This window comes from Cervus elaphus, chromosome 2 (genome assembly GCF_910594005.1).
Source record: "Cervus elaphus chromosome 2, mCerEla1.1, whole genome shotgun sequence".
In the NCBI taxonomy this organism is placed as follows: Eukaryota; Metazoa; Chordata; class Mammalia; order Artiodactyla; family Cervidae; genus Cervus; species Cervus elaphus.
In genome coordinates this window covers 48,459,881-48,486,100 of record NC_057816.1, presented here as the reverse complement: position 1 = coordinate 48,486,100, position 26,220 = coordinate 48,459,881, and the positions used below count along the sequence as shown (strand labels likewise).

Below are 26,220 nucleotides of genomic sequence, written 5' to 3'. Positions count from 1 at the left end.
AAAACTGAATAAAAGTTCCAATGTACATTTAGTACTGATTTCTTCTGCTATTTTCATTAGATTCTTATCATATATTGTTTCTACCTTAAATCGTGTATAGGTATCTATTCTTTTATCATTCCTTTCTGTACTCTGTGTCCCAACAGTCAGTTCCATCAATTTTAATCCCTGGAAATGAATAAACTTGTTCTTACCCTGATATTGCAGTTTATTGATCTACCTACTATATTTATGACAATTACTCTACATATAATCTGTATTTGAATGGTAGCTGTCTTCTGTTTGTTCTCTTTCTCCTCCCTAATCCTAGCTTTTCCAAAAGCCAATATATTTGCTTTCATATGAATTTAAAAATTCTTTATTACTGCAGTCTGATCATCCATTTTTCATCTCTGGTGATTAATGGATATTTACGTTTCACTCCACTTGTAAAATCTAAGCTTATATAACTATTCTAAGATCTATTGAGATTTTTGCTTTTATTTCCTTTGCTATAGGAGACAGATGAAAACAACAACTACAACAACAAGAAAATGTTGCTGCCATTGATGTCAAAGAACATTCTGCCTATGTTTTCATCTAGAATTTTTGTAGTATCTAATCTTACATTTAGGTCTTTAATTCATTTTGGTATTACTTTTGTATAAGATGTTACAGAATGCCCTAATTTTAATCTTTTCCATGTAGCTGTCCAGTTTTCCCTGAACTATCTAATTGACTGTCTTTAAGGAAAAAAAATAGTTTTATTTTATATTGGGGCATACTTGATTAACAATGTTATCTTAGTTTCACATATGATATCTTTTCTCCATTGTATATTCTTGCCTCCTTTATCAAAGATTAATTGGCCATGTGTGTGTGAGTTTATTTCTGGGTTCTCTGTTGGGTTTGATTCTGTTCTGTTTATGGTTTCTTTTGCTTACAAAAGTTTCCAAGTTTGACTACATCCAACTTGTTTATTTTTGCTTTTATTTTATTTATTTTTACTTTGGGAGTCTGACCTAAGAAAACATTGGCACACTTTGTATCAGAGAATGTTGTGCTTATGTTCTCTTCTAGGAGTTTTATGGTGACATGTCTTATATTTCAGTCTTTAGTCATTTTGAGTTTATTTTTATATATAGTGTGAAATTGTGTTCTAATTTCATTGATGTTTTTTAGCTGCACTGAGTTTTAGTTGTGTCACGGGGGATCTAGTTCCCCGACCAGGGATTGAACCCAGGGCTCCAGAATTTCATTAATTTACACATGGCTTTCCAAATTTCCCAATACTGATTGCTAAAGAGACTGTCTATTCTCTAATGTATATTATTGCCTCCTTATGTTAATGTATAACTTAAGATTAATTGACCATAAGTGTGTGGGTCTATTTGTGAGATCTCTGTTCTATTCTGTGTATAAATGTGTGTATATATTATATATATGTGAATTTCCCTTGTGGCTCAGCTGTAAAGAATCTGCCTGCAATGTGGGAGACCTGAGTTTGATTCCTGGGTTGGGAAGATCCCCTGGAGAAGGGAACAGCTACCCACTTCAGTATTCTGGCCTGGAGAATTCCATCGACTGTATAGTTCATGGGGTCACAGAGTCAGACATGACTGAGTGACTTTCACTTTCACTTATGTATATGTATGTGTGCATACATTCTTTTTCTCATAGCTTGTGAATTTCCTTTTCATTTAAAAGAAACAATATATGACTAGCAGAAGATTTAAATTATTGACAAATTTCAATTTTTCAGTTTTTCTTATGTCTTGGGCTATGGTGTCATGTCTAAATTTTTGATCTAGTTCAAGCTCAAAAGTATTTCTTTTAGAATTTTTCCAGGCTTGAGTTTAATGTACCTCTGACTCATTTTGTATTAGTTTCAATGTACAGTGTGAGGCAATGGTTGAGGTTCATTTTTGTTGTTGTTGTTGTTATATATGTATATCAAATAGAACCAGAATTTGTTGAAAAATCTGTTCTTCCTGCATTGACTGGCCTTGATATCTTAAAAAATAAAGTCCTACATTTACTTTTATTTGTGAACATCCTATTATGCTTCAATACTACACAGCATGGTTTGTGGGAGTCTTATAGTCAGTCTTGAGTTAAGGTAGAATAAGTTCTCTGTGTTTTGCTTTACTTTTTCCCTCAGTGATTTTTATAGCAAGTTCATGTAAAATTGTATATTTCTATATATTAATACATTTTAAAATATGATTGTCAGTTTCTTAAATATACTGTGATATATTTACTGGAATTACATTGAAATGAAAAATTGATAAGGTGAATATATTCAGTCTCTTATCAACAGATATATTTCTACCTTTACTTATTATTTTATCAACATTATTTTTTGTTTCTCATATAAAAATCTTAAAAATATTTTTAAATATATCCATCAAATTTTGTGTTTAATAGTATTTTACATAGTGCATTGTTTCTAATTTCAATGTTAATTGTTTTTATAGAAATTCATTTGATATTTGTGTTAACATTATATCCTATAAACATGATAAATTAACAGCTTAAGTATATTTGATATTTTTGTAGTGTCCTTAATATTTTATACCTATATAATGATAATATCTGGCAAAAATATACATGTAAAAATTTGCCTTTTTATTTTCTCACATGTAACTCACTTATTTACTTTTTCTTCGTTTCAGTGGCTAGAGTCTAAAGTACAATCCAGAACAGAATTTGCATTGGAGAGTCTTGTCTTGTTTCCAATCTTAGAGGAAAAGCACCATTAAGTATGGCTATAGGTTTATACAGATGCTCTTTTATCAGGTTGAGTAAGTTATTTTTCATTCCTTATTTGGTAACATTTTTTTATTCATAAATCTAAATAGTAATGCATTCATTTGTATGTATTTATTGAAATGGTAATTTTCTCCTTTATTCTGTTAGGTTAGTGAATATAATTGATTGTGCTTCTAATTTTAAACAATATTGTATTCCTGGGGTAACCTATACATATCATCACTTCAGTTCACTTGCCCAGTTGTGTCTGACCCTTTGCAACCCCATGGATCCCATAGACCCTATGGAACCCGTGCAAGCCAGGCTTCCCTGTCCATCGCCAATGCCCAGCTTGCTCAAAATCATGTCCATCGAGTCAGTGATGCCATCCAACCATCTCATCCACTGTTATCACCTTCTCCTACTGCCTTCAATCTTTCCCAGCATCAGGTTCTTTTCAAATGAGTCAGTTCTTCGCATCAGGTGGCCGAAGTATTGGAGTTTCAGCTTCAACATCAGTCCTTTCAATGAATATTCAGGACTAATTTCCTTTAGGATGGACTGGTTGGATCTCCTTGCAGTCCACAGGGCTCTCAAGAGTCTTCTCCAACACCACAGTTCAAAAGCATGGATTCTTCAGCACTCAGCATTCTTTATAGTGCAATTCTCACATCCATGCATGACTACTGGAAAAACGATAGCTTTGACAAGATGGACTTTTGTTTGGAAACAATGTCTCTGTTTTTTAATATGCTGTCTAGGTTGGTCATAGCTTTTCTTCCAAGGAGCAAGCGTCTTTTAATTTCGTGGCTGCAGTCACCATCTGCAGTGATTTTGGAGCCTAATAATAATAATAATAATAATAAAGTCAGCCACTGTTTCCCCATCTATTTCCCAAGAAGTGATGGGACCAGATGCCATGATCTCAGTTATCTGAATGTTGAGCTTTAAGCCAACTTTTTCACTCTCCTCTTTCACTTTCATCAAGAGGCCCTTTAGTTCTTCTTCACTTTCTGCCATAAGGGTGGTGTCATCAATATCTGAGGTTGATATTGATATTTCTCATGGCAATCTTGATTCCAGCTTGTGCTTCTTCCAGCCCAGTGTTTTTTATGATGTACTCTGCATATAAGTCAAATAAGCAGGGTGACGATATACAGCCTTGATGCACTCTTTCTCCTGTTTGGAGCCAGTCTGTTGTTCCATGTCCTGTTCTAATTGTTGCTTCCTGACCTGTATATAATTTAAGCTAATGTAACCCATAAATCCACTTAACTTGGTGCAGGTCAAGAGCATTATGTCCCAGTATTCAAGTGAAGAAAGGCTATGGTTGTTATGTCAAATCCTCTGTTGTGTAAAACTATCACCATTGCCTCTAAGGGGGAGAAAAAAAAAAAAAAAAACAGGCAGGTCACGTTGTCTGGTATACCCATCTCTTTCAGAATTTTCCACAGTTTATTGTGATCCACACAGTCAAAGACTTTGGCATTGTCAATAAAGCAGAAATAGACGTTTTTCTGGAACTCTCTTGCTTTTTCAATGATCTAGGAGATGATGGCAATTTTATCTCTGGTTCCTCTGCCTTTTCTAAAACCAGCTTGAACATCTGGAAGTTCATGGTTCACATATTGCTGAAATCTGGCTTGGAGAATTTTGAGCATTACTTTGCTAGCGTGTGAGATGAATGCAATTGTGTGATAGTTTGAGAATTATTTGTCATTCCCTTTTTTTTTGGAGGGGGGAGCTGGAATAAAAACTGGCTTTTTCCAGTCCTGTGACCACTGCTGAGTTTTCTAAATTTGCTGCCATATTGAGCGCAGCACTTTCACAGCATCATCTTTTAGGATTTGAAATAGCTCAACTGGAATTCCATCACCTCCACTAGCTTTGTTCTTACTGATGCTTCCTAAGGCCCACTTGACTTCACATTCCAGGATGTCTGGCTCTAGCTGAGTGATCACACCATTGTGATTATCTGGGTTGTGTAGATCTTTTTTGAACAGTTCTTCTGTGTATTCTTGCCACGTCTTCTTAATATCTTCTGCTTTTGTTAAGTTCATACAATTTCTATCCTTTATTGAGCCCATCTTTGCATTAAATGTTCCCTTGGTATCTCTAATTTTCTTGAAGAAATCTCTGGTCTTTCCCATTCTATTATTGTCCTCTATTTCTTTGCACTGATCACTGAAGAAGGCTTTCTTATCTCTCCTTGCTATTCTTTGGAACTCTGCATTCAAATGGGTATATCTTTCCTGTTCTCCTTTTCTTTTCACTTCTCTTCTTTTCACAGCTACTTGTAAGGCCTCCTCAGACAACTATTTTGCTTTTTTCATTTATTTTTCTTGGGCGTGGTCTTGATCCCTGTCTCCTCTATAATGTCACGAACCTCCATCCATAGTTCATCACGCATTCTGTCTATCAGGTCTAGTCCCTTAAATCTATTTCTCACTTCCACTGTATAATCATAAGGGATTTGATTTAGGTCATACCTGAATGGTCTAGTGGTTTTCCCTACTTTCTTCAATTTCAGTCTGAATTTGGCAATAAGGAATTCTTGATCTGAGCCACAGTCAGCTCTCGGTCTTGTTTTTGCTGACTGTATAGAGCTTCTCCGCCTTTGGCTGCAAAGAATATAATCAATCTGATTTCGGTGTTGACCATCTGGTGATGTCCATGTGTAGAGTCTTCTCTTGTGTTGTTGGAAGAGGGTGTTTGCTATGACCAGTGCATTTTCTTGGCAAAACTCTATTAGCCTTTGCCCTGCTTCATTCTGTACTCCAAGGCCAAATTTGCCTGTTACTCCAGGTGTTTCTTGACTTCCTACTTTTGCATTCCAGTCCCGTATAATGAGAAGGACCTTTTTCGGGTGTTAGTTCTAGAAGGCCTTGTAGATCTTCACAGAACCTTTAAACTTCTGCTTCTTCATCATTACTGGTCAGGGCATAGCCCTGGATTACCATGATATTGAATGGTTTGCCTTGGAAATGGACAGAGATCATTCTGTCGTTTTTGAGATTGCATCCCAAGTACTGCATTTCAGAGACTTTTTGTGACTATGATAGCTACTCCATTTCTTCTAAGGGATTCCGGCCCACGGACAGACAAATGAAGACAATATTTTCAGCTTCAAAGGGGTAGCTTGACATGCCCCATGCAACTGCATTATAATTTTCTTCCCCTTTTTGGTATCTCTCAATGGATTTAAGTACTGTCAAAGTTTCATTTCTCTTTCTCATTATTCACAACTGAATCCTAGCAACTATTAATGTGCTGGATACATTTCTTGAATACAAAATTATTTGTTTTTTAATGAATGAAGAATAAATAAGATGATTTGAATATATTTAGACTGAATTTTCTTTCTTTTTGTATTAGGCAGAGCTACTTTTAAAAACACTCTTCATAACACAATGTTATGAGAAAGCAAACTTATTAACAGAAAAATATAACAAAACCCACCAATCTCTTTAAGATGATATAATCTTTCCAAGAGCAGATGGAATATCAAGGTAGAGGTTTTGTTCTTATAATGGTACCATAATTTTCAATTTAAAAAAAAAAAAATTATTATTCCTAGCTTACATGCTACATCACTTCAGATATGTCCTAGTTTAAGCAGGAATAAAACAAGTAGTGGTTTCCAACAACAGAAGCAGAATTCTTTGATTTTGAAAAAAGCAAAGTAGGAAAAACTTCCAAGTCTACATTGCTACTTTTTTTGTGTGTTTTAATGAATTTTTGTTTTTATTTATATATACATTTGTGCATTCAGTATTTATCATGAACCATCATTGTGCTGCTACAGAATTATTGTAATCAAGTAGGTAATTACTTTATGGAGTATGACCATTTATTGAGTACATTGAACTTTCTGACATTAAAATATTATTTTATTTGAATCATCATTCTTTCTGATGATTTATGAACCTAAGTTAGTGACACAAAAAATACTCAATGATGCTGATGCTAAAAGTAAATTTTGAATTGGTGTAATAGCCTAACCCTTTTAAGTTAAATGTCCTATTGCCTTTCTTTCCTAAAATAGCTAAATATTCCAGGGTTACAGTCAACATATCACAATCACCATCAACTCTAGTGTATTAAAATGTGCAGAGTCATTAATAAAAAGCCTTATAATTATTTGATTATGAAGATATATAACTGATATATGTATGTAAAATAGTATATATACTAATACATATAACTATAATAATTATATAAATATTATATACATATATATATATATATATATATATATATCCTGGAAGAGGTAATGGCAACCCACTCCAGTATTCTTGTCTGGAGAACCCCATGGACAGAGGAGCCTGGTGGGGTCACAGAGGTTTGGACATGACTGAGCACAGCACTGCACTCATGAATGTATGTATATGAACAGAAAGGTAGATTTTCAGCAAAGTCTCTATATCAATAAATGGTAACTGATATAATTATGTACTTTATTGTCATCATTGCCAGGCCATATTATCACAGTAGTCAAGAACATGGTCTGAGATTTCAGTTAGATTCTGGTTCCTTGTTCTTGAATATTTCTATTTTAAAACATACTTCTGTCTGTTTGTGTTCTCACCTGGAAATGGGGATAATAGCAGTGCCTACCTCTTTGTACTGTTATAAGAATTGTTGCTATCACTTTATTTTATTTTTTTAAGTTAATTAATTAATTAGTTAGGCTGCACTGGGTCTTCATTGTCTCCTGTCAGCATTCTCTGATTAGAATGAGTAGGAGCTATTCTCCACTGTGGTGCTCAGGCTCCTCACTGAGGTGTCCTCTCTTGTTTCAGAGCAAGAGCTTCAGGTGCTTGGGCTTCAGTAGTTGCGGCTTGTGGGCTCCAGAGCACAGGCTCAGTAGAGGTGGCATAGGGACTTATTTGTCCATTGGCCTGGGGGATCTTTCTGGACCCATGTCCCCTGTATCAGTAATTGGATTCTTAACCATGGACCACCAGAAATGCTCCTCACTGTATTTTTTAAAGTTCTTTAATTAATTTTATTGGAATTAAAGCTTGTGAACACATATACACTGGATGAAGCTAGTAAAACTGAGTTCCAATTTGGTAGAGCTTTTCAAATATTCAAAGAATAGTCCTAGGCTAGGTTTTTGTCTTTTTTGTTACATCCATTTCTTCTTTTCCCCTTTCAGAATCTATGATTATAAGGACTATTATTTTTTTTTTCCTATATCTCATAGATATTCTTGCTGGAGGTCACCAACAATGACATTTTTGCATCAGTTGACTGAACTTTGGGCTTCATGGACATCTTATTGATCATCTGAAATCACTTTTCTGCTACACAATTTCCTAATGGCATTTTTCATCTGGTCATTTCTCAAGGTATAGATTAAGGGATTTAACATGGGAGTTATCATACTGTAGAATACAGCAACTGATTTATCAACAGACAAAGTAACTGCTGGTCTCAGGTATACAAATAAGCAGGGCCCAAGGAACAGGATGACTGCTGTGATGTGGGAGACACAGGTAGAGAGGGCCTTGCGTCTGGCCTCCGAGCTATGGGTCCTCAGGGTACACAGAATGACCACATAGGAGCCAATCAAGAGGAGCAAATTTAACAGACAGAGGAAACCACTGTTGGCAGGAACAAAACTTCCTAGAAGGTGAGTGTCAGTACAGGCCAGATCGAGCAAAAATATTAAGTCACACATAAAGTGATCTATGATGTTAGGGCCACAGAAAGGTAATCTGATGATGAAGAGGAGCTGTATGGTTGAATGAATAAAGCCTCCCATCCATGCCACTCCCACTAGCAGCCCACAGAGTCGCCGACTCATGATGGTCGTATAGTGCAAGGGCTTGCAGATGGCCACGTAGCGGTCATAGGCCATCACAGTGAGCAGGATGACGTCAGCACCTGCAAAGACATGTTCCCCAAAGACCTGCATCATGCATTCGTTGAAAGGGCTGGTTTTCTTTTCATAGAGGGAATCTATGATCAGTTTAGGGGTAGTGACACAGGAATAGCAGGCATCAACAAAAGAGAGATGGGCCAGGAAATAGTACATGGGGGACCTTAACAGTGGACTGGCTTTGATGATGACCATAGTCAGCATGTTTCCTACCATAGAGACAATGTAGATGACCAAAAACACAACAAATATGATCGTCCGCATCTTTGGATTCTGTGAGAGTCCCAGTAGAACAAACTCTGTCACATTGTTTTGGTTATCCATGTATCTCAGGTTATGATTAATTATGTTACCTGAAAAAGAGTCACAATTTATTAGTTCAACCTTGAATTAATTAATCTTGCCAATTTAATAATGAATGCCTAAAGTCTATGGGTTTTTATTCTTATGACTTATCTGAAATAGAACAAGAGACAGTAATCATTCAAGAGAAGACAGGAATTATTCAGATTCTCTCCTGGGGAAGGTGATTTTTTAAAGTTTGGACATGAAAAATATACAGATAGAAGCAAGAGATGATCTGTGCTTGTGAGATGACTCACAGTCTAAGGTGAAGCAGTAAATCTCATACACAGTGGCAGCTAAGCCTGAAGAGAGAGGTAGAAAATGCAAAGGCTATGCATTTAAAGCTGGGCAATTTCTCTTTTATTTTTAGGAAATGGCCAACCTGTAAATGTAGTTTAGAATACAAACATAAAGATACAGAGACGTTTGAAAAAGTGAGAACATTGGCTTTAACTCTAGTAAAGATCTTTGTGTGATCTTGATGAAGCTGGTTGAGGTTCTGTATGGAGATAGAAGTCAGAGAAAAGCAACTTTGATACCAGATATTTATAACTGTTTACCTAAAGTTTAATAGATATTGAATGGAAAGTAATGGCAGAATACCGGAGCTACCACAATATATTTGATAAAGCATATCACCTCAATCCAGTGACTTTATAGTAACTAATGAATATATGCATGACATGGTAGCAACATGTGTGTGTATTATTATTTCATTTCTCTTGCAGATGAAAAACAATCTCAGGAAATCACGTTATATGTAAATAATGATAATATTAATATTGGCTAAAACTTCCTGAACACTTCCTCAGTGTTCACAGTGCTCTAATTTTTCTTTGCAGAAATTGGTTGCAATTCTCATTGCAAATTTGTGGCCTGATCACTACTGTCATTTTATACTTATTTTACACATTAAAGAATAGAAGCCTAGAAAAGTTAAGGATCTTGTGCAAGGTTAGGAAGATATTTAATATCCGAATATTATTAGATTTTTTCTCTGTATGCTTAACCATTGTCTAGATTGTTATACTACAATAAACAATGTTTAACTAGTAAACTCCTTTTGATAAGATCATAATTGCTATAGTTACTTCAATATAACTTCAGAAACATATCTATGAGGCAAATTTGTCAACACACAAATACACATATAATCACACACACCACACTCACACAGGATAATATATGGAACTCTTTAATATCAGTAACTATGTGGCACTGTTTTCACTGATGTTTCATTTCATCTTATTTTCCTCACTTTCCTTTCTCCTTTCTTCAATTCCCCTGCAATGAATAGTCCTGCAGACTCTCTCGCACAACATTGAAAATGGTGGCAGAGCAGTGAATCATGTTGTTTTGAGAATTAGAAAGACCATATTATCAGGTGCTTCTCCACTTGCAACTTCTTGATCTGGAGTATATTTCTGGCACCTTACATCCTGTTTCCTCTACAATCAAGTGAGACGATTAATGTCCACCTTAGAAGCAGTTATGAAAATTGATAGAAGAAACTTATGTGAACATATTTACCATACCATGGAGGACACACAAAGGACCTTCACTTATTTTTGACTGTCTGTGCACCTTGTTGTAGGAATAATAGACATTTTGAACAACAATGCAAAGAGACATTTAGCCATGCAATAAACTGAAGCATGGTCATCTCCAATTTTACTTTTAAAGAAGCCACAGAGACCCATATTATACACCGTGGTTGATCCCAAGAAGAGTTCTTCATATTCCTGTTGGTCTAAACAGATGATGATTTATATCATTTAATATTCACATTATTTTTTTTTCTGTGTGAAGAGTATTTAAATTTCCTTTTCATTCACAAGATCAATCTTAAGTATCTCATGGCAAAAGGACTGTATCTGGTATTAGAGAGCTGTATCTTCTAAATTTTTTATCTCTATGAGCCTCAAAATTTTTCATCTGTCAAGTTAGGTTAATGATATTTACCAATCATGTTGTGAACAAAACCTGAAGATGAAATGCTCTAATACTCTATTTCAAAATGTTGGAACATCAAGTTCGCTTTATATAAAAAGTAACAACAATTAAGAACAGCAGTATAACCATATTTAATAATCATTGGCACTATTGAAAGGCTTACCTTCTGGTCTTAGATCATCTTAGTGATATTTCAAAGTGTTCAGAAACAATCCTGTATTGCAGTTGACCCCTTCTTGGGATATGTAATTTTTGATATGAAAAATATGGCACACTTAGAATGATCAGATAATTTGTATCAAATCAACAGTAGAGAAGTAAGTCTTTATGAGTCTGACTATGTCCTCCTAGCATAAACCTCTAAAACTTTCTACAGAAAGCCCTGGACTTGGATTTAGAATGCATTCACTCATAACACGATGTAGAAATGATCCTCTATACATGGTTCTGGTTCCATAGGCAGAAGGCTGACTGCGTGGTGAATACACTTTCAAATGGTTTATCTACCCTTGACGAACTTTGCTCTAGAGAGGTAAACAATAGCAACAACAACAACAAAATACATGAAAATGTCCATAAAATGTGTGGATATTTAAAGAGACTTCCACGAACATTCAAGGACCTTGTCTTGTAGCTTTTTTTTCTCTCCCGGGAATTAATTACTTTTTTTGATGGAATGGCTTTGTCTTAGAAGCAGGTATTCTGGAGAGACATACTTGAGAAACATCCATTCTAGAGTGGGAAATTGTATTCCCTGCACTTGCAACCATATCATGTGAGTCCACAATCTGTATATGAATCTGGGTTTCAAAGAAAATTTAATGGCATGTGATAGAAAGGGTGGCATATTTCTAGCATGGGTACCTGTGATGTATAGTTAACCTGTAAACTCATCTCAAAGAGAAAACTTTTATTTTCTTATCAATATTAAACTTTTCTGGAAATCTAGGACTGATTGCTTGTAAGTTAGAGCAGTGAGGGCATAAAATTAGTGGAAACCATTTCAAAGTGCCTGAAATCAAAACCTTTTATTTCCCTTTCATCAGAGAGTAATGGAAGTAAACAGAAACTCTAATAGGATCCAGATGATTAATATCTGGAACATGTATGATGGTCAGCACGGAACACATTAAACATCTGAACAGATATCTAAAACACAAGAATGGAAGCCTACATCAAACAATTTCTTTCCACATTCTGATCACTATGTATTATTTTTCTATTTAGTTATGTTAAGAGTTATGAAGCAATAAGTTACTGAAATTTTTGCTTGCACTTCTTGATGACTAATGATTTTGAGCATTTTTAGAAACTATTTTTATGGGCATATGTTTTCATTGTGAAATTTCTTTTCAGGTTATTTGCACAATTTAAAAATATGAGTTCTGAATATCTTTTTGTTCAGTCACCAAGTCATGTTTGACTCTGTGATTCCTGGACTGCAGCACACCAGTTTCCCTGTCCTTCACTGTCTCCCATAGTTTAGATTCATGTCCACTATCTTTAATTTAGTTGTTAATGATTTTTATGTATTCCAGACATATGTGTCTGGAATGTGTAGATTCATGTCCACTATCTTTAATTTAGTTGTTAATGATTTTTATGTATTCCAGACATATGTGTTTTGTCATATTTATTACACATGTACAACATATGAGGTATTTGTATATAAAATGCTATGCAAGATAGATCTGTTATACACAGACACATTTTTTCCCTAGTCTGTGAATTTTCTTTTTTAAAGTCTTTTTTTTTGTAGTTTTATGGTTCATGCTTCTCTTGTCATATCTAATAAATATTGATCAACCTCTAGATCTCTTTGCCTTTTCCTACTGTTCATGGGGTTCTCACAGCAAAAATACTGGAGTAATTAGCCATTCCCTCCTCCATACTACCTTATCTGTCTTCTGAGAAATCTATATGCAGGCCAAGGAGCAACAGTTAGAATTGGATATGGAAGAACAGACTGGCTTAAAATTGGCAAAGGTGTAGGTCAAGTCTGTATATTGTCAGCCTGCTGGTACAACTTATATGCAAGTACATCATGAGAAATCTGGGCTGGACAAATCAGAAACTGGAATCAAGATTGCTGGGAGGAAAAAAAAATCAACAAGCTCAGATATGCAGATAATACAACTCTAATGGCAGAAAGTGAAGAGGCACTACAGAGACTCTTGAAGGTGAAAGAGGAGAGTGAAAAAGCTGGCTTAAAACTCACCATTCAAAACACTACAATTATGACATCTGGTCCCGTCACCTCAAGGCAAATAGATGGGTAAACAATGGAAACAGTGACAGATTTTATTTTCTTGCGTTCCAAAGTCATTGTGGATGGTGACTATAGCCATGAAAATAAAAGACACTTGCTCTTTGGAAAGAAATCTATGACAAATCTCTTCTTCTCTGAGACTGACATCCTGACCGCTTGGGGTATTCAGGGGCCAGTTTGCCTGCCAATGGACCAGACCCAGCAGCCGCAACTGGGACGCTTTTGTCCCTGGTCTCCTCCTGACGCAGACAATTGGCCATAGTGCCCTGACCAGTAAGGAACAAGAGACTTTATTGACCCTCTCCCCTTGCTTCTCTCTTTCCTCTCCTTAACCCTCCCTATCCTTCCTCGTTTTTCTAGTCCCCCAGCCCTGGACGCAGGAATCTGGTTGCAGGGCCTAGGCCTGAGCTGAGGATTGGAGAATGATCACCTGCTCTTGGCAGAGAACTCTAATTCTGGGTCTCTTCTGGTCTGTTTTCTGGCAGGGCTGAGTTCCCGTCCTTCCTTCTCTGGAGCCCAGGGTAAAGTCCCATAATGCCCAGGTGTCTGCAGGTGGCAGGAGATGTCTGTAAGGCCACCCTTTTTGCCCCCCTCTCCCACCTCCTCCCCTCTTCTTTCAACCTGACTTCCTTTCCTCCCTTTGAAATATTTTAAGATCTGAGATATTTTCCTTTACTCTGTTAGTATTTGGATCTGAAGTTATGTGTCTCTATAGGAGGTTTTCTGAGAGACAGTATTCTTGTATTTAAGGGAGTGTCTGATGAGGACTGCCAGGCTTATACGTGTGTGTTTTAACTTTGTGTTCTGTGTTATGATTTGTGATGGTCATTCTACTTTGCCTGGCCACCATTTGGTTTAAACCTGCTGCCATTTTGTTAGAACTTGATTTTCTTTGCCTGTGCCTTGAGACCAAGGCTCTCAGGAACAGTTATCTAGACCATCTCTAACTTCTGAGACTGAGGGAAAATGGGGAAAAAACCTTTAAAAATTTTACTTATTCCAACTGTTTTTTATAAACTAGTAATTTTTATATTGTAATGTCTAATTCATGACTAAACTTAGAAAATTAAGCTAGATCTTGAACTGTGTCTATCTAAATATGTCTTGGTATGTCTTTGTCTCTGGGTAATATTTTTGAGGTTAATTTGTAAATGAACACTATTTAATTGGCTTAAAGAAAGGTAAGTGCTTACAATCAAATAATTCTCTAAATTAAATAATAAATTCCAGGATCATGTGAACTAATAAATATTCAGTATTAAATACCTGATATGAATGTTTGTTTGTTGACCTATCTAATATAGACATGTCTTAGAGTAATTAATATTAAGTAGAATATTTTCATTGTACCTAGGTTTAATATGTTAAATATTATCATATCTGTTACAAGTTTGTCAACAAAGACATTACCTCAAGTAAAGAAACTTCTAAAAAAGTGTAAATGAGTATGAGCTTTTAGATAAGCTCTTTTATGAATAGTTATGCTTTAGGGATATCTGTCTAATATAGTCTCTCCAGATTGGAGTAACTTGTATTTCTAAGGGTTGTGCTAAACTAAGTATTGGAAGTCTATTAAATAATTATGTCATTTCCAAATAAAATAAGATTTTGAAACATTTACTACTAAACACTGATTTCCTTTTACAGAAAAACTAAAAAGGTTTGGGACTATAAATGAATAATGTTAGGTGCCATCCTAAAATGTTTAAAGAAAGCAAGGGTTTTAGAAATTATCACTGGTATTTATGCCCACCTATCTATAAAATGCTAATATAAGAATTCTTGGTTGCTAAAGGAAAGTAGGAAGTGTGTTTTCAGTTAAAAAAAATACATATATAGAAAAATACTAAAAAGAGTTATGCATGATCGGGATTTTAAAAAAATGGATTACAATTAGTTAGATAAATGGATTTTGTTAGGAATTACACAGCCATAGGAAAACTAGTTAGAGCCAAAACTGGTTAGGTCCAAGATGGTGGAGTTGACTTTCACTAGACTTTGAGCCTCAGTATAAAAGCCCATCATGGCTTATCAGCAAGCTAAATGATACACCTATCAACATTGACTAAATCTGACCAAATGTTCTAAATCCTTTTAACTGATTTTTTGACACAACTTCCTAAATTAAATTCTTTTGAAGTTCCTTTGGCCCCTAGCTAACTTTGGGGTGCTTCAAAGGGCCCCTGAAACATCCCAAAAAGAAATATTAAACAGTGTTTATTTGGTTGGTTAGATTACATGAGAAGTATTATCAAAGGAGTAATAAATGCTCTCATATTATAATGTATAGTAAACATTACTAATATAGATATCCTGGAAATTATATGGAGCTCTTAACATTCTGATATGTCCTGGTATTCTAATGAAAGACCTGATGACTTCACAAAAGTTAACAAAGGACTGAATGAACCGGCAAATATCTTTATAACTTTTATGGTTTCTATCTGAAAAATTACAAGTTTGAGTCTTGTGTTTTCCAGAAGTAGGGAAAACTTTCCTCTCAAACTAATTATGATAATAATTCGGTAAAATTATATGTTATAAACAAAACAATTATATTTTCTTTCTATATGACTCCTCCAGAAATTTGAAACTCAGGTTTCCAGTAAGTTTATCAAATGAGTTAGGAAGGTTATCTCACTAACAGGTAGAAAAATCTCAAGGAATTTTTGAGACCTTAAAAAGGGAAGATTTCACCTAGATTTGTTCGACAAAAAATGTGATAAGCCTCTGGTGTAAGTTTCCCAGCCACGTATTATTTAAAAGTTCAGTCTGAGACTCTATAAATGTTTCAGCAAAATAAAAAGTCTATGATCTTTATCTTTCTGGTTTACTTCACTCTGTATAAGGGGCTCCAGTTTCATCCATCTCATTAGGACTGGTTCAAATGAATTCTTTTTGACGGCTGAGTAATATTCCATGGTGTATATGTACCACAGCTTCCTTATCCATTCATCTGCTGATGGGCATCTAGGTTGCTTCCATGTCCTGGCTATTATAAACAGTGCTGCGATGAACATTGGGGTGCACGTGTCTCTTTCAGATCTGGTTTCCTCAGTGTGTATGCCCAGAAGTGGTATTGCTGGGTCATATGGCAGTTCTATAATTTAGAAAGATGGTAACGATAACCCTATATGCAAAACAAAAAAAGAGACACAGAAATACAGAACAGACTTTTGAACTCTGTGGGAGAAGGTGAGGGTGGGATGTTTCAAAAGAACAGCATGTATACTATCTATGGTGAAACAGATCACCAGCCCAGGTGGGATGCATGAGACAAGTGCTCGGGCCTGGTACACTGGGAAGACCCAGAGGAATCGGGTGGAGAGGGAGGTGGGAGGGGGGATCGGGATGGGGAATAAGTGTAAATCTATGGCTGATTCATATCAATGCATGACAAAACCCACTGAAATGTTGTGAAGTAATTAGCCTCCAACTAATAAAAAAATTTTAAAAAATAAATAAATAAAGCAATAATTGTAAAAAAAAAAAAAAAAAAAAAGTCTATGATCAATTATGGTTGTATAAATCAGGTCTGGGGCAGCAGCCGAGAGGAGCAACCCTATGTCCAAGGAGTGGGAGCTGAGCGGGCGCAGGAGGGCCAAGAGGGGATACTCCACATTCAAGATCAAGAGGGGCGACCTTGTCCAAGGTAAAGAGCAGGGTCTGCGCTTTGCTGGAGAAGCCGTGAAGAGATACCCCACGTCCAAGGTAAGAGAAATCCAAGTAAGACAGTAGGTGTTGCGAGAGAGCATCAGAGGGCAGGCACACTGAAACCACAATCACAGAAAACTAGCCAATCTGATCACAGGACCACAGTCTTGTCTAACTCAATGAAACTAAGCCATGCCGTGTGGAGCCACCCAAGACAGACGAGTCATGGTGGAGAGGTCTGACAGAATGTGGTCCACTGGAGAAGGGAATGGCAAGCCACTTCAGCATTCTTGCCTTGAGAACCCCATGAACAGTATGAAAAGGCAAAATGATAGGATACTGAAACAGGAACTCCCCAGGTCGATAGGTGCCCAATATGCTACTAGAGATCAGTGGAGAAATAACTCCAGAAAGAATGAAGGGATGGAGCCAAAGCAAAAACAATACCCAGTTGTGGATGTGACTGGTGATAGAAGCAAGGTCCGATGCTGTAAAGAGCAATATTGCATAGGAACCTGGAATGTTAGGTCCATGAATCAACGCAAAACGGAAGCGGTCAAACAGGAGATGGCAAGAGTGAACATCGACATTCCAGGAATCAGTGAACTAAAATGGACTGGAATGGGTGAATTTAACTCAGATGACCATTATATCTACTACTGTGGGCAGGAATCCCTTAGAAGAAATGGAGTAGCCATCATGGTCAACAAAAGAGTCTGAAATGCACTACTTGGATGCAATCTCAAAAATGACAGAATGATCTCTGTTAGTTTCCAAGGCAAACCATTCAATATCACGGTAATCCAAGCCTATGCCCCAACCAGTAACGCTGAAGAAGCTGAAGCTGAATGGTTCTATGAAGACCTGCAAGACCTTTTAGAACTAACACCCAAAAAAGATGCCCTTTTCATTAGAGGGGACTGGAATGCAAAAGTAGGAAGTGAAGAAACACTTGGAGTAACAGGCAAATTTGGCCTTGGAATATGGAATGAAGCAGGGCAAAGGCTAATAGAGTGTTGCCAAGAGAATGCACTGGTCATAGCAAACACCCTCTTCCAACAACACAAGAGAAGACTTTACACATGGACATCACCAGATGGTCAATACAAAAAGCAGATTGACTATATTATTTGCAGCAAAAGATTGAGAAGTTCTATACAGTCAGCAAAAACAAGACCAAAAGCTAACTGTGGCTCAGATCACGAACTCCTTATTGCCAAATTCAGACTTAAATTGAAGAAAGAAGGGAAAACCATTAGACCATTCAGGTATGACCTAAATCAAATCCTTTATGATTATATAGTGGAAGTGAGAAATAGATTTAGATCTGATAGACAGAGTGCCTGATGAACTATGCATGGAGGTTCATGACATTGTACAGGAGACAGGGATCAAGACCATCCCCGTGGAAAAGAAATGCAAAAAAAAATAACATGGCTGTCTAAGGAGGCCTTATAAATAGGTGTGAAAAGAAGAGAAATGCAAAGTAAAGGAGACAAGGAAAGATACTCCCATTTGAATGCAGAGTTCCAAAGAATAGCAAGGAGAGATAATAAAACTTCCTCAGCAATCAATGTAAAGAAATAGAGGAAAACAACAGAATGGGAAAGACTAGAGATTCCTTCAAGAAATTTAGAGATACCAAGGGAATATTTCATGCAAAGATGGGCTCAATAAAGTACAGAAATGGTAGGGACCTAACAGAAGCAGAAGATATTAAGAAGGGGTGACAAGAATGCACAGAAGAACTGTACAAAAAAAGATCTTCATGACCCAGATAATCACAATGGTGTGATCACTCACCTAGAGTCAGACATCCTGGAATATGAAGTCAAGTGGGCCTTAGAAAGCAAAACTATGAACAAAGCTAGTGGAGATGGTGGAATTTCAGTTGAGCTATTTCAAATCCTGAAAGATGATGCTGTGAAAGTGCTGCACTCAATATGCCAGCAAATTGGGAAAACTCAGCAGTGGCCACAGGACTGGGAAAAGCCAGTTTTCATTCCAATCCCAAAGAAAGGCAATGGGAAAGAATGCTCAAACTACCACACAGTTGCACTCATCTCACACCCTAGTAAAGTAATGCTCAAAATTCTCCAAGCCAGGCTTCAGTAATATGTGAACGATGAACTTCCAGATGTTCAAGCTGGTTTTAGAAAAGGCAGAAGAACCAGAGATCAAATTGCCAACATCGGCTGGATCATCAAAAAAGCAAGAGAGTTCCAGAAAAAAGCATCTATTTCTGCTTTATTGACTATGCCAAAGTTTTTTACTGTATGGATCACAATAAACTGTGGGAAATTCTGAAAGAGATGGGCATACCAGACCACCTGACCTGCCTCTTGAGAAACCTATATGCAGGTCAGGAAGCAACAGTTAGAACTGGACATGGAACAACAGACTGGTTCCAAATAGGAAAAGGAGTATGTCAAGGCTACATATTGTCACCCTGCTTATTTAACTTATATGCAGAGTACATCATGAGAAACGCCGGGCTTAAGAAGCACAAGTTGGGAGGTGGGTCATAGAGGATCTTGCTGTGATTTATGTCAGAGAGTGTTTTGCCTATGTTCTCCTCTAGGAGTTTTATAGTTTCTGGTCTTACATTTAGATCTTTAATCCATTTTGAGTTTATTTTTGTATATGGTGTTAGAAAGTGTTCTAGTTTCATTCTTTTACAAGTGGTTGACCAGTTTTCCCAGCACCACTTGTTAAAGAGGTTGTCTTTTTTCCATTGTATATCCTTGCCTCCTTTGTCAAAGATAAGGTGTCCATAGGTTCGTGGATTTATCTCTGGGCTTTCTATTCTGTTCCATTGATCTATATTTCTGTCTTTGTGCCAGTACCATACTGTCTTGATGACTGTGGCTTTGTAGTAGAGTCTGAAGTCAGGCAGGTTGATTCCTCCAGTTCCATTCTTCTTTCTCAAGATTACTTTGGCTATTCGAGGTTTTTTGTATTTCCATACAAATTGTGAAATTCTTTGGTCTAGTTCTGTGAAAAATACCGTTGGTAGCTTGATAGGGATTGCATTGAATCTATAGATTGCTTTGGGTAGAATAGCCATTTTGACAATATTGATTCTTCCAATCCAGAATATTGGAAATAAAAGCAAAACTAAACAAATGGGATCTAATGAAACTTAAAAGCTTTTGCACTACAAAGGAAACTATAAGTAAGGTGAAAAGACAGCCGTCAGATTGGGAGAAAATAATAGCAAATGAAGAAACAGACAAAGGATTAATCTCAAAAATATACAAGCAACTCCTGAAGCTCAATTCCAGAAAAATAAATGACCCAATCAAAAAATGGGCCAAAGAACTAAACAGACATTTCTCCAAAGAAGACATACAGATGGCTAACAAACACATGAAAAGGTGCTCAACATCACTCATTATTAGAGAAATGCAAATCAAAACCACAATGAGGTACCATTACACGCCAGTCAGGATGGCTGCTATCCAAAAGACTACAAGCAATAAATGCTGGAGAGGGTGTGGAGAAAAGGGAACCCTCTTACACTGTTGGTGGGAATGCAAACTAGTACAGCCACTATGGAAAACAGTGTGGAGATTCCTTAAAAAACTGGAAATAGAACTGCCATATGACCCAGCAATCCCACTTTTGGGCATACACACTGAGGAAACCAGATCTGAAAGAGACACGTGCACCCCAATGTTCATCGCAGCACTGTTTATAATAGCCAGGACATGGAAGCAACCTAGATGCCCATCAGCAGATGAATGGATAAGGAAGCTGTGGTACATATACACCATGGAATATTACTCAGCCGTCAAAAAGAATTCATTTGAATCAGTCCTAATGAGATGGATGAAACTGGAGCCCATTATACAGAGTGAAGTAAGCCAGAAAGATAAAGAACATTACAGCATACTAACACATATATATGGAATTTAGAAAGATGGTAATGATAACCCTATATGCAAAACAGAAAAAGAGACACAGAAATACAGAACAGACTTTTGAACTCTGTGGGAGAATGTGAGGGTGGGATGTTTCAAAAGAACAGCATGTATACTATCTATGGTGAAACAGATCACCAGCCCAGGTGGGATGCATGAGACAAGTGCTCGGGCCTGGTGCACTGGGAAGACCCAGAGGAGTCGGGTGGAGGGGGAGGTGGGAGGGGGGATCGGGATGGGGAATGGGTGTAAATCTATGGCTGATTCATGTCAATGTATGACAAAACCCACTGAAATGTTGTGAAGTAATTAGCCTCCAACTAATAAAAAAGTTAAAAAAAAAAAACAAAAAAAAAAAAAAAAAGAAGCACAAGTTGGAATCAAGATTTCTGGGAGAAATATCAATAACCTCAGATATGCAGATGACACCACCCTTATGGCAGAAAGTGAAGAGGAGCTAAAAAGTCTCTTGATTAAAGTGAAAGAGGAGAGTGAAAAAGTTGGCTTAAAGCTCAACATTCAGAAAACTAAGATCATGGCATCTGGTCCCATCACTTCTTGGGAAATAGATGGGAAACAGTGGAAAAAGTGACAGACTTTGTGTCTGGGGCTCCAAAATCACTGCAGATGTTGATTGCAGCCATGAAATTAAAAGATGCTTACTCCTTGGCAGGAAAGTTAAGATCAACCTGGATAGCATATTAGAAAGCAGAGACATTACTTTGCCAACAAAGGTCCATCTAGTCAAGGCTATGGTTTTTCCAGTGGTGAGGTATGGATGTGAGAGCTAGACTGTGAAGAAAGCTGAGTGCCGAAGAATTGATTCTTTAGAACTGTGGTGTTGGAAAGGACTCTTGAGAGTCCTTGGTTTTCATTGGAAAGACTGATGCTGAAGCTGAAACTCCAATACTTTAGCCTCCTGATGTGATGAATTGACTCATTGCAAAAGACCCTGGTGCTGGGAGGGATTGGGGACAGGAAGAGAAGGGGACGACAGAGGATGAGATGGCTGGATGGCATCACCGACTCGACGGACATGAGTTTGGGTAAATTCTGGCAGTTGGTGATGGACAGGGAGGCCTGGCGTTCTGCAATTCATGGGGTCGCAAGGAGTCGGACATGACTGAGCTACTGAACTGAACTGAAATCATCAGGCTAAATTTAGTGAGAACAGACCTATCTTGCAAACTAGCTAGTCTTAATTTGGTTATATTTGATAAAAATGAGGATAATTTTAGGGAGAAAAAGATGTTTCAATAAATGTTAAATCCCAGTTTGTTAATGGAGGTCTGCATGTAGTAAGACTCATTTCTTGGATAGTTCTTTGCTGTTATGTGTAATAATGTAAAATTCAATTGAATTCTTAAAAACACCCTAAGTTTGTTTCTGAAGTTTATTTCAGTAATCTATCTTTGGAAGAAGATTAGATGACTCATGATCTGCGACCAGGACTGGATAAAGACATAATTTATGGGAATGTCTCCAACCTGGATGGAAGGACTTTTTTATGAGGTACTCTTAACTAGCTCATGCACAAAGGGAAATTAGTTTTTAGATTAATTCCCATTTCCAATCACCCCTACACTGGATTGGTCTATGGAGAAGACAGCTGACCTGATCTCACCTTAAAATGATACTCAAACAGAGGAGAAACTACACTACATCAGGATGAGATGATAATGACATCAGAGGTAGACAGTCTGCCCAAGATGTGGACCTGATTTGTATGATCATTTATAATGTTTTCTTGACTTCTTAGACCTTTGCATATAAATCAAATGTTTTTCTATCATAGGCCTGATCCTATGCTAGTTTTAGAAATCAATCCAATTGTTGGATTTGTGGCCAATTACCTGTGTCTAGTTCTGGGTTACCTTGGTAAATTTCTCTACTACAAGGCTCTAACTTGTTGGCCCTGAGAAAATTTACTTTAAAAAAAAAAGTCATATTCAGGTCATTATGATATTACTAGATGGGATCCCCTCACTGGACCAATTAATAATGCCTTCTCTGACTCTGGCCATAAATTTGAGCTTTCTTCTATTACTCAAGCTAATTCAGAGCACAAGCAGTTTCAGCAAAAGAGGAAAAAATCTCCCACAATTATGGGAGGCATTTATATAGGTAACACCAGGCTATGGTAATTTAGGTTTAAAGTCTCCTCTGTGTGGGAAACAATTAAATCATACTAAGGATAACCAGTCTAGTAGCACTAGAAAATTGGGCTATGTGCCTTATAGATGGTGCAAATATATAATTTCCCTGGAAGATAAAGATTCTACAGAGTATACTAAGTCAGATGACCTGAGATATGCTGGGCTACATCTAATGGAAGTTCTTAAGTCTTACTCTTGACTTTACTAATACTGCTGGCTATGTTATTTGTATTTCACCTGTTTTACAAAATTGCTGTTTCTTACACTGCCAAATGTGTGACTGAGGCCTCTGATAGAATAATATATAGTTCCCTATGAGATCGATGATAGTAGCAGTGTAACTCTAGATATGGGAAGAAGCAACAAGAGGGAATATTTTCCTGGACCAAGAAGATAGTATGACAGGTGTTCCAGAGAATTTTGGATACTGTTTTATGGCCTAGTCCAGTAACAGCACATTGAGTGGCCTGTCAACAAAATCTTTGCCAAACCTCAGAATGGACATTCTCAACACCATGGGATAAAATGGTCATGAAATGCCCCCCTCAAAATCATGGTCAAGTTTATGAGCAAAAAGGGGCTCTGCCAACTAAAAACTGGTACTTGCCATCTATGTCTACAAAGATTAAATAATGGCCACTGCAACTGCTGACTTTCAACACCCCTGAAAGGAGTTCAAGGTGAAAATCAGGAATGAGGCACTCCGTACTCTGGGAAAAACTGGCAAAACAGACTTTCAGATAGTTAGATCTTTCCGGGAGAAGATTTTATGAGTTCCAATTCTTGCATCTTCTCATACCTAGAGAAACTCTGACGTCATTAATGGTGACATCTGCTTTGGCTGTTAAGGAAAATTTTACAATTAAAAGTCAAAATAGAGTAGCTATGGTCCAGACATCCTGAGAAATAACTAGGTGACACTATGGGTGTAATTTCAGATTAGACATATTGCTAAACATGAGTTTTCTGAGTCGTGTCAGACTTAGATGACACCATTCTCAAAACAATGTCTGCTGGAAGCTAGTAACTTCTACCTTACTTTTTATAAAACTAGGCAACTGGCTACCTGGCTACAAGCCTCCCCAAAGTGCCGGGTCCAGACTGGGTTTCAGACCTATTATTCTAAAAAGAAATTAGATTTATTTTGCCTATTAAAATTCCAGTTATCCCTCCTCCAGCTATTTCTAATTGGGTCTGTTACCAACACAATGGCAGACCAAGGGATTGAGATTTTAATCATACAGGGCTCAGATCTAGGACTTGGAACTCAGGAATACTTCCAATTCAGTGTCTATTCACCAAGCTGAGGCAGTCCTATGCCCCATTTTGACAGGAAGTTATCACAGTCATAGTTGCCCAGTTCCCTAAATTAAAACTGAGCAGGACTCTGTGGGGCTCTGGAATACAGATCTGCTGTGTGTTCTCCATTTCTTCTCTGTAGGATATAGGCTTCATTCAGCCTCCTTGACCTTCCCTGAGTTCCAAAGGGTGGATTCAAACGATTGCTAATCAGGGAAGGGAGAAAATACAGAAACAGAGGAGAAACAATCAAATGGTGGTACAGTCTTGAGACAAGGTCCTGGTTCCTATTCAAAGAAATATGCATAACAATGTCTGAGTTCTTCTACAGAACTGGAGCCCCCACCCAGGTGGAGGATGGTAACATCAGACTAAACACAAGATTCCTGGAGCACAGCTCTGTTGCTTCACCACCAACGAATCAAAAAAAAAAAAAAAAAAAAGCACAAACCCTGCAACCCTCACCCCAAATGTTGCCTCCTGTTTCTGGGGACCAGTGATGACCATCCTGTTAGGTCTCCTGTTGGCTCCTGTCTATTTCATCTCTGAGAGGAGCCAACAGTTTCAAACTAAAGTGCTATATTACAAGGGTGAATGCTAGTTTCAGTTAAGGCAAAAAATATCTTGACTTAGATCAGGTAGAGAGAGACTTCTGCTCTGCTAGGCAGGCCTACGCCCATGCACAGCAGAAAGAAGTTACAGAAGAAAGAGACCTCCACCCCAATTCCCAAGAAGTATCTTGAGTATGAAGTCTCTCAGAGGGGAGTTGTTAGGGGAAGCACACTGACTGAAACCACCCACCCTGGCCAGGCACCATAGTAACCATTTGCATGAGCTGTTTTATGTCAGGAGGTCCTGGTAAGGAACAGGGAACTAATAAGCCTCCACCAACCAAAAGAGTTCAGGAATGGTCAAAAGGAGACACCACCTGCCCGACCACCTCCCAGAATCCTCTCTGGCATCCATCTTGGCTGAACAAGGCGTGAACCGCCAGGAAGGACTCTTACTCAGACGGATTGGCTAAGGACAACCCAGAAACTAATCGCATCACCATAAAATCCGAGACTGCGAGCCATGTGACAGAGCAGTTCTCCTGGGTTCCCTTACTCTACCGCCCGCGCGCCCTTTCCCAATAAAATCTCTTGCTTTGTCAGCAAATGTGTCTCCTCGGGCAATTCATTTCCGAGTGTTAGACAGGAGCCCAATTTCGGGCCCTGGAAGGGTTCCCCCTTCCTGCAACAATGTGATGGGACCGATGCCTTGATCTTAGTTTTCTGAATGTTGAGCTTTAAGTCAACTTTTTCACTCTCCTCTTTCACTTTCATCAAGAGGTCCTTTAGTTCTTCTTCACTTTCTGCCATAAGGTTGGTGTCATCTGCATATCTGAGGTTATTGATATTTCTCCCGGCAATCTTGGTTCCAGCTTGTGCTCCCTCCAGTCCAGTGTTTCTCATGATGTAAGCTAAAAATAGAACTACCATATGACCTATCAATCCCACGCTTTTGCATACATCTAGGAAAAAACAATTTTAAAAGGTACATGCACCACAATGTTCATTACAGCACTATTTATAACAGTCAGGACATGGAAGCTATCTAAATGCCCATCGATAGAGGAATGGATAAAGAAGTTGTGGTACAAATATACAATGGAACGTTACTCAACCATGCTGTGCTTATTTGCTCATTCCTGTCTGACTCTTTTCAACCCCATTGACTGTAGCCCACCAGGCTCCACTGTTCAGGGGATTCTCCAGGCAAGAATACCGGGGTGAGTTGTCTCGCCTTCCTCCAGGGGATCTTCCCAACCTAGGGATTGAATCCAGGTCTTCTGCATTGCAGAGAGATTCTTTACTTTCTGAGCCACCAGGGAAGCCCTACTCAGTCATAAAAAGAACAAAATAATGCCATTTGAATCAACATGGATGGACCTAGAGATTGTCATACTGAGTAAAGAAAGTCAGACAAAGACAAATATCATATGATATCACTTATATGTGGGAT

General features: G+C 37.6%; 1 protein-coding gene across 1 annotated transcript; it reads right to left on the bottom strand.

Annotated features, from left to right (window-relative positions):
- Positions 1–8,011: 8,011 nt before the first annotated feature.
- Positions 8,012–8,944, bottom strand: LOC122705871 (olfactory receptor 4C13-like). The gene has a single exon (XM_043921127.1). It carries the CDS (start codon positions 8,939–8,941, stop codon positions 8,012–8,014), a length of 930 nt encoding a protein of 309 aa, XP_043777062.1. The 5' UTR covers positions 8,942–8,944.
- Between the last annotated feature and the right edge of the window lie 17,276 nt (positions 8,945–26,220).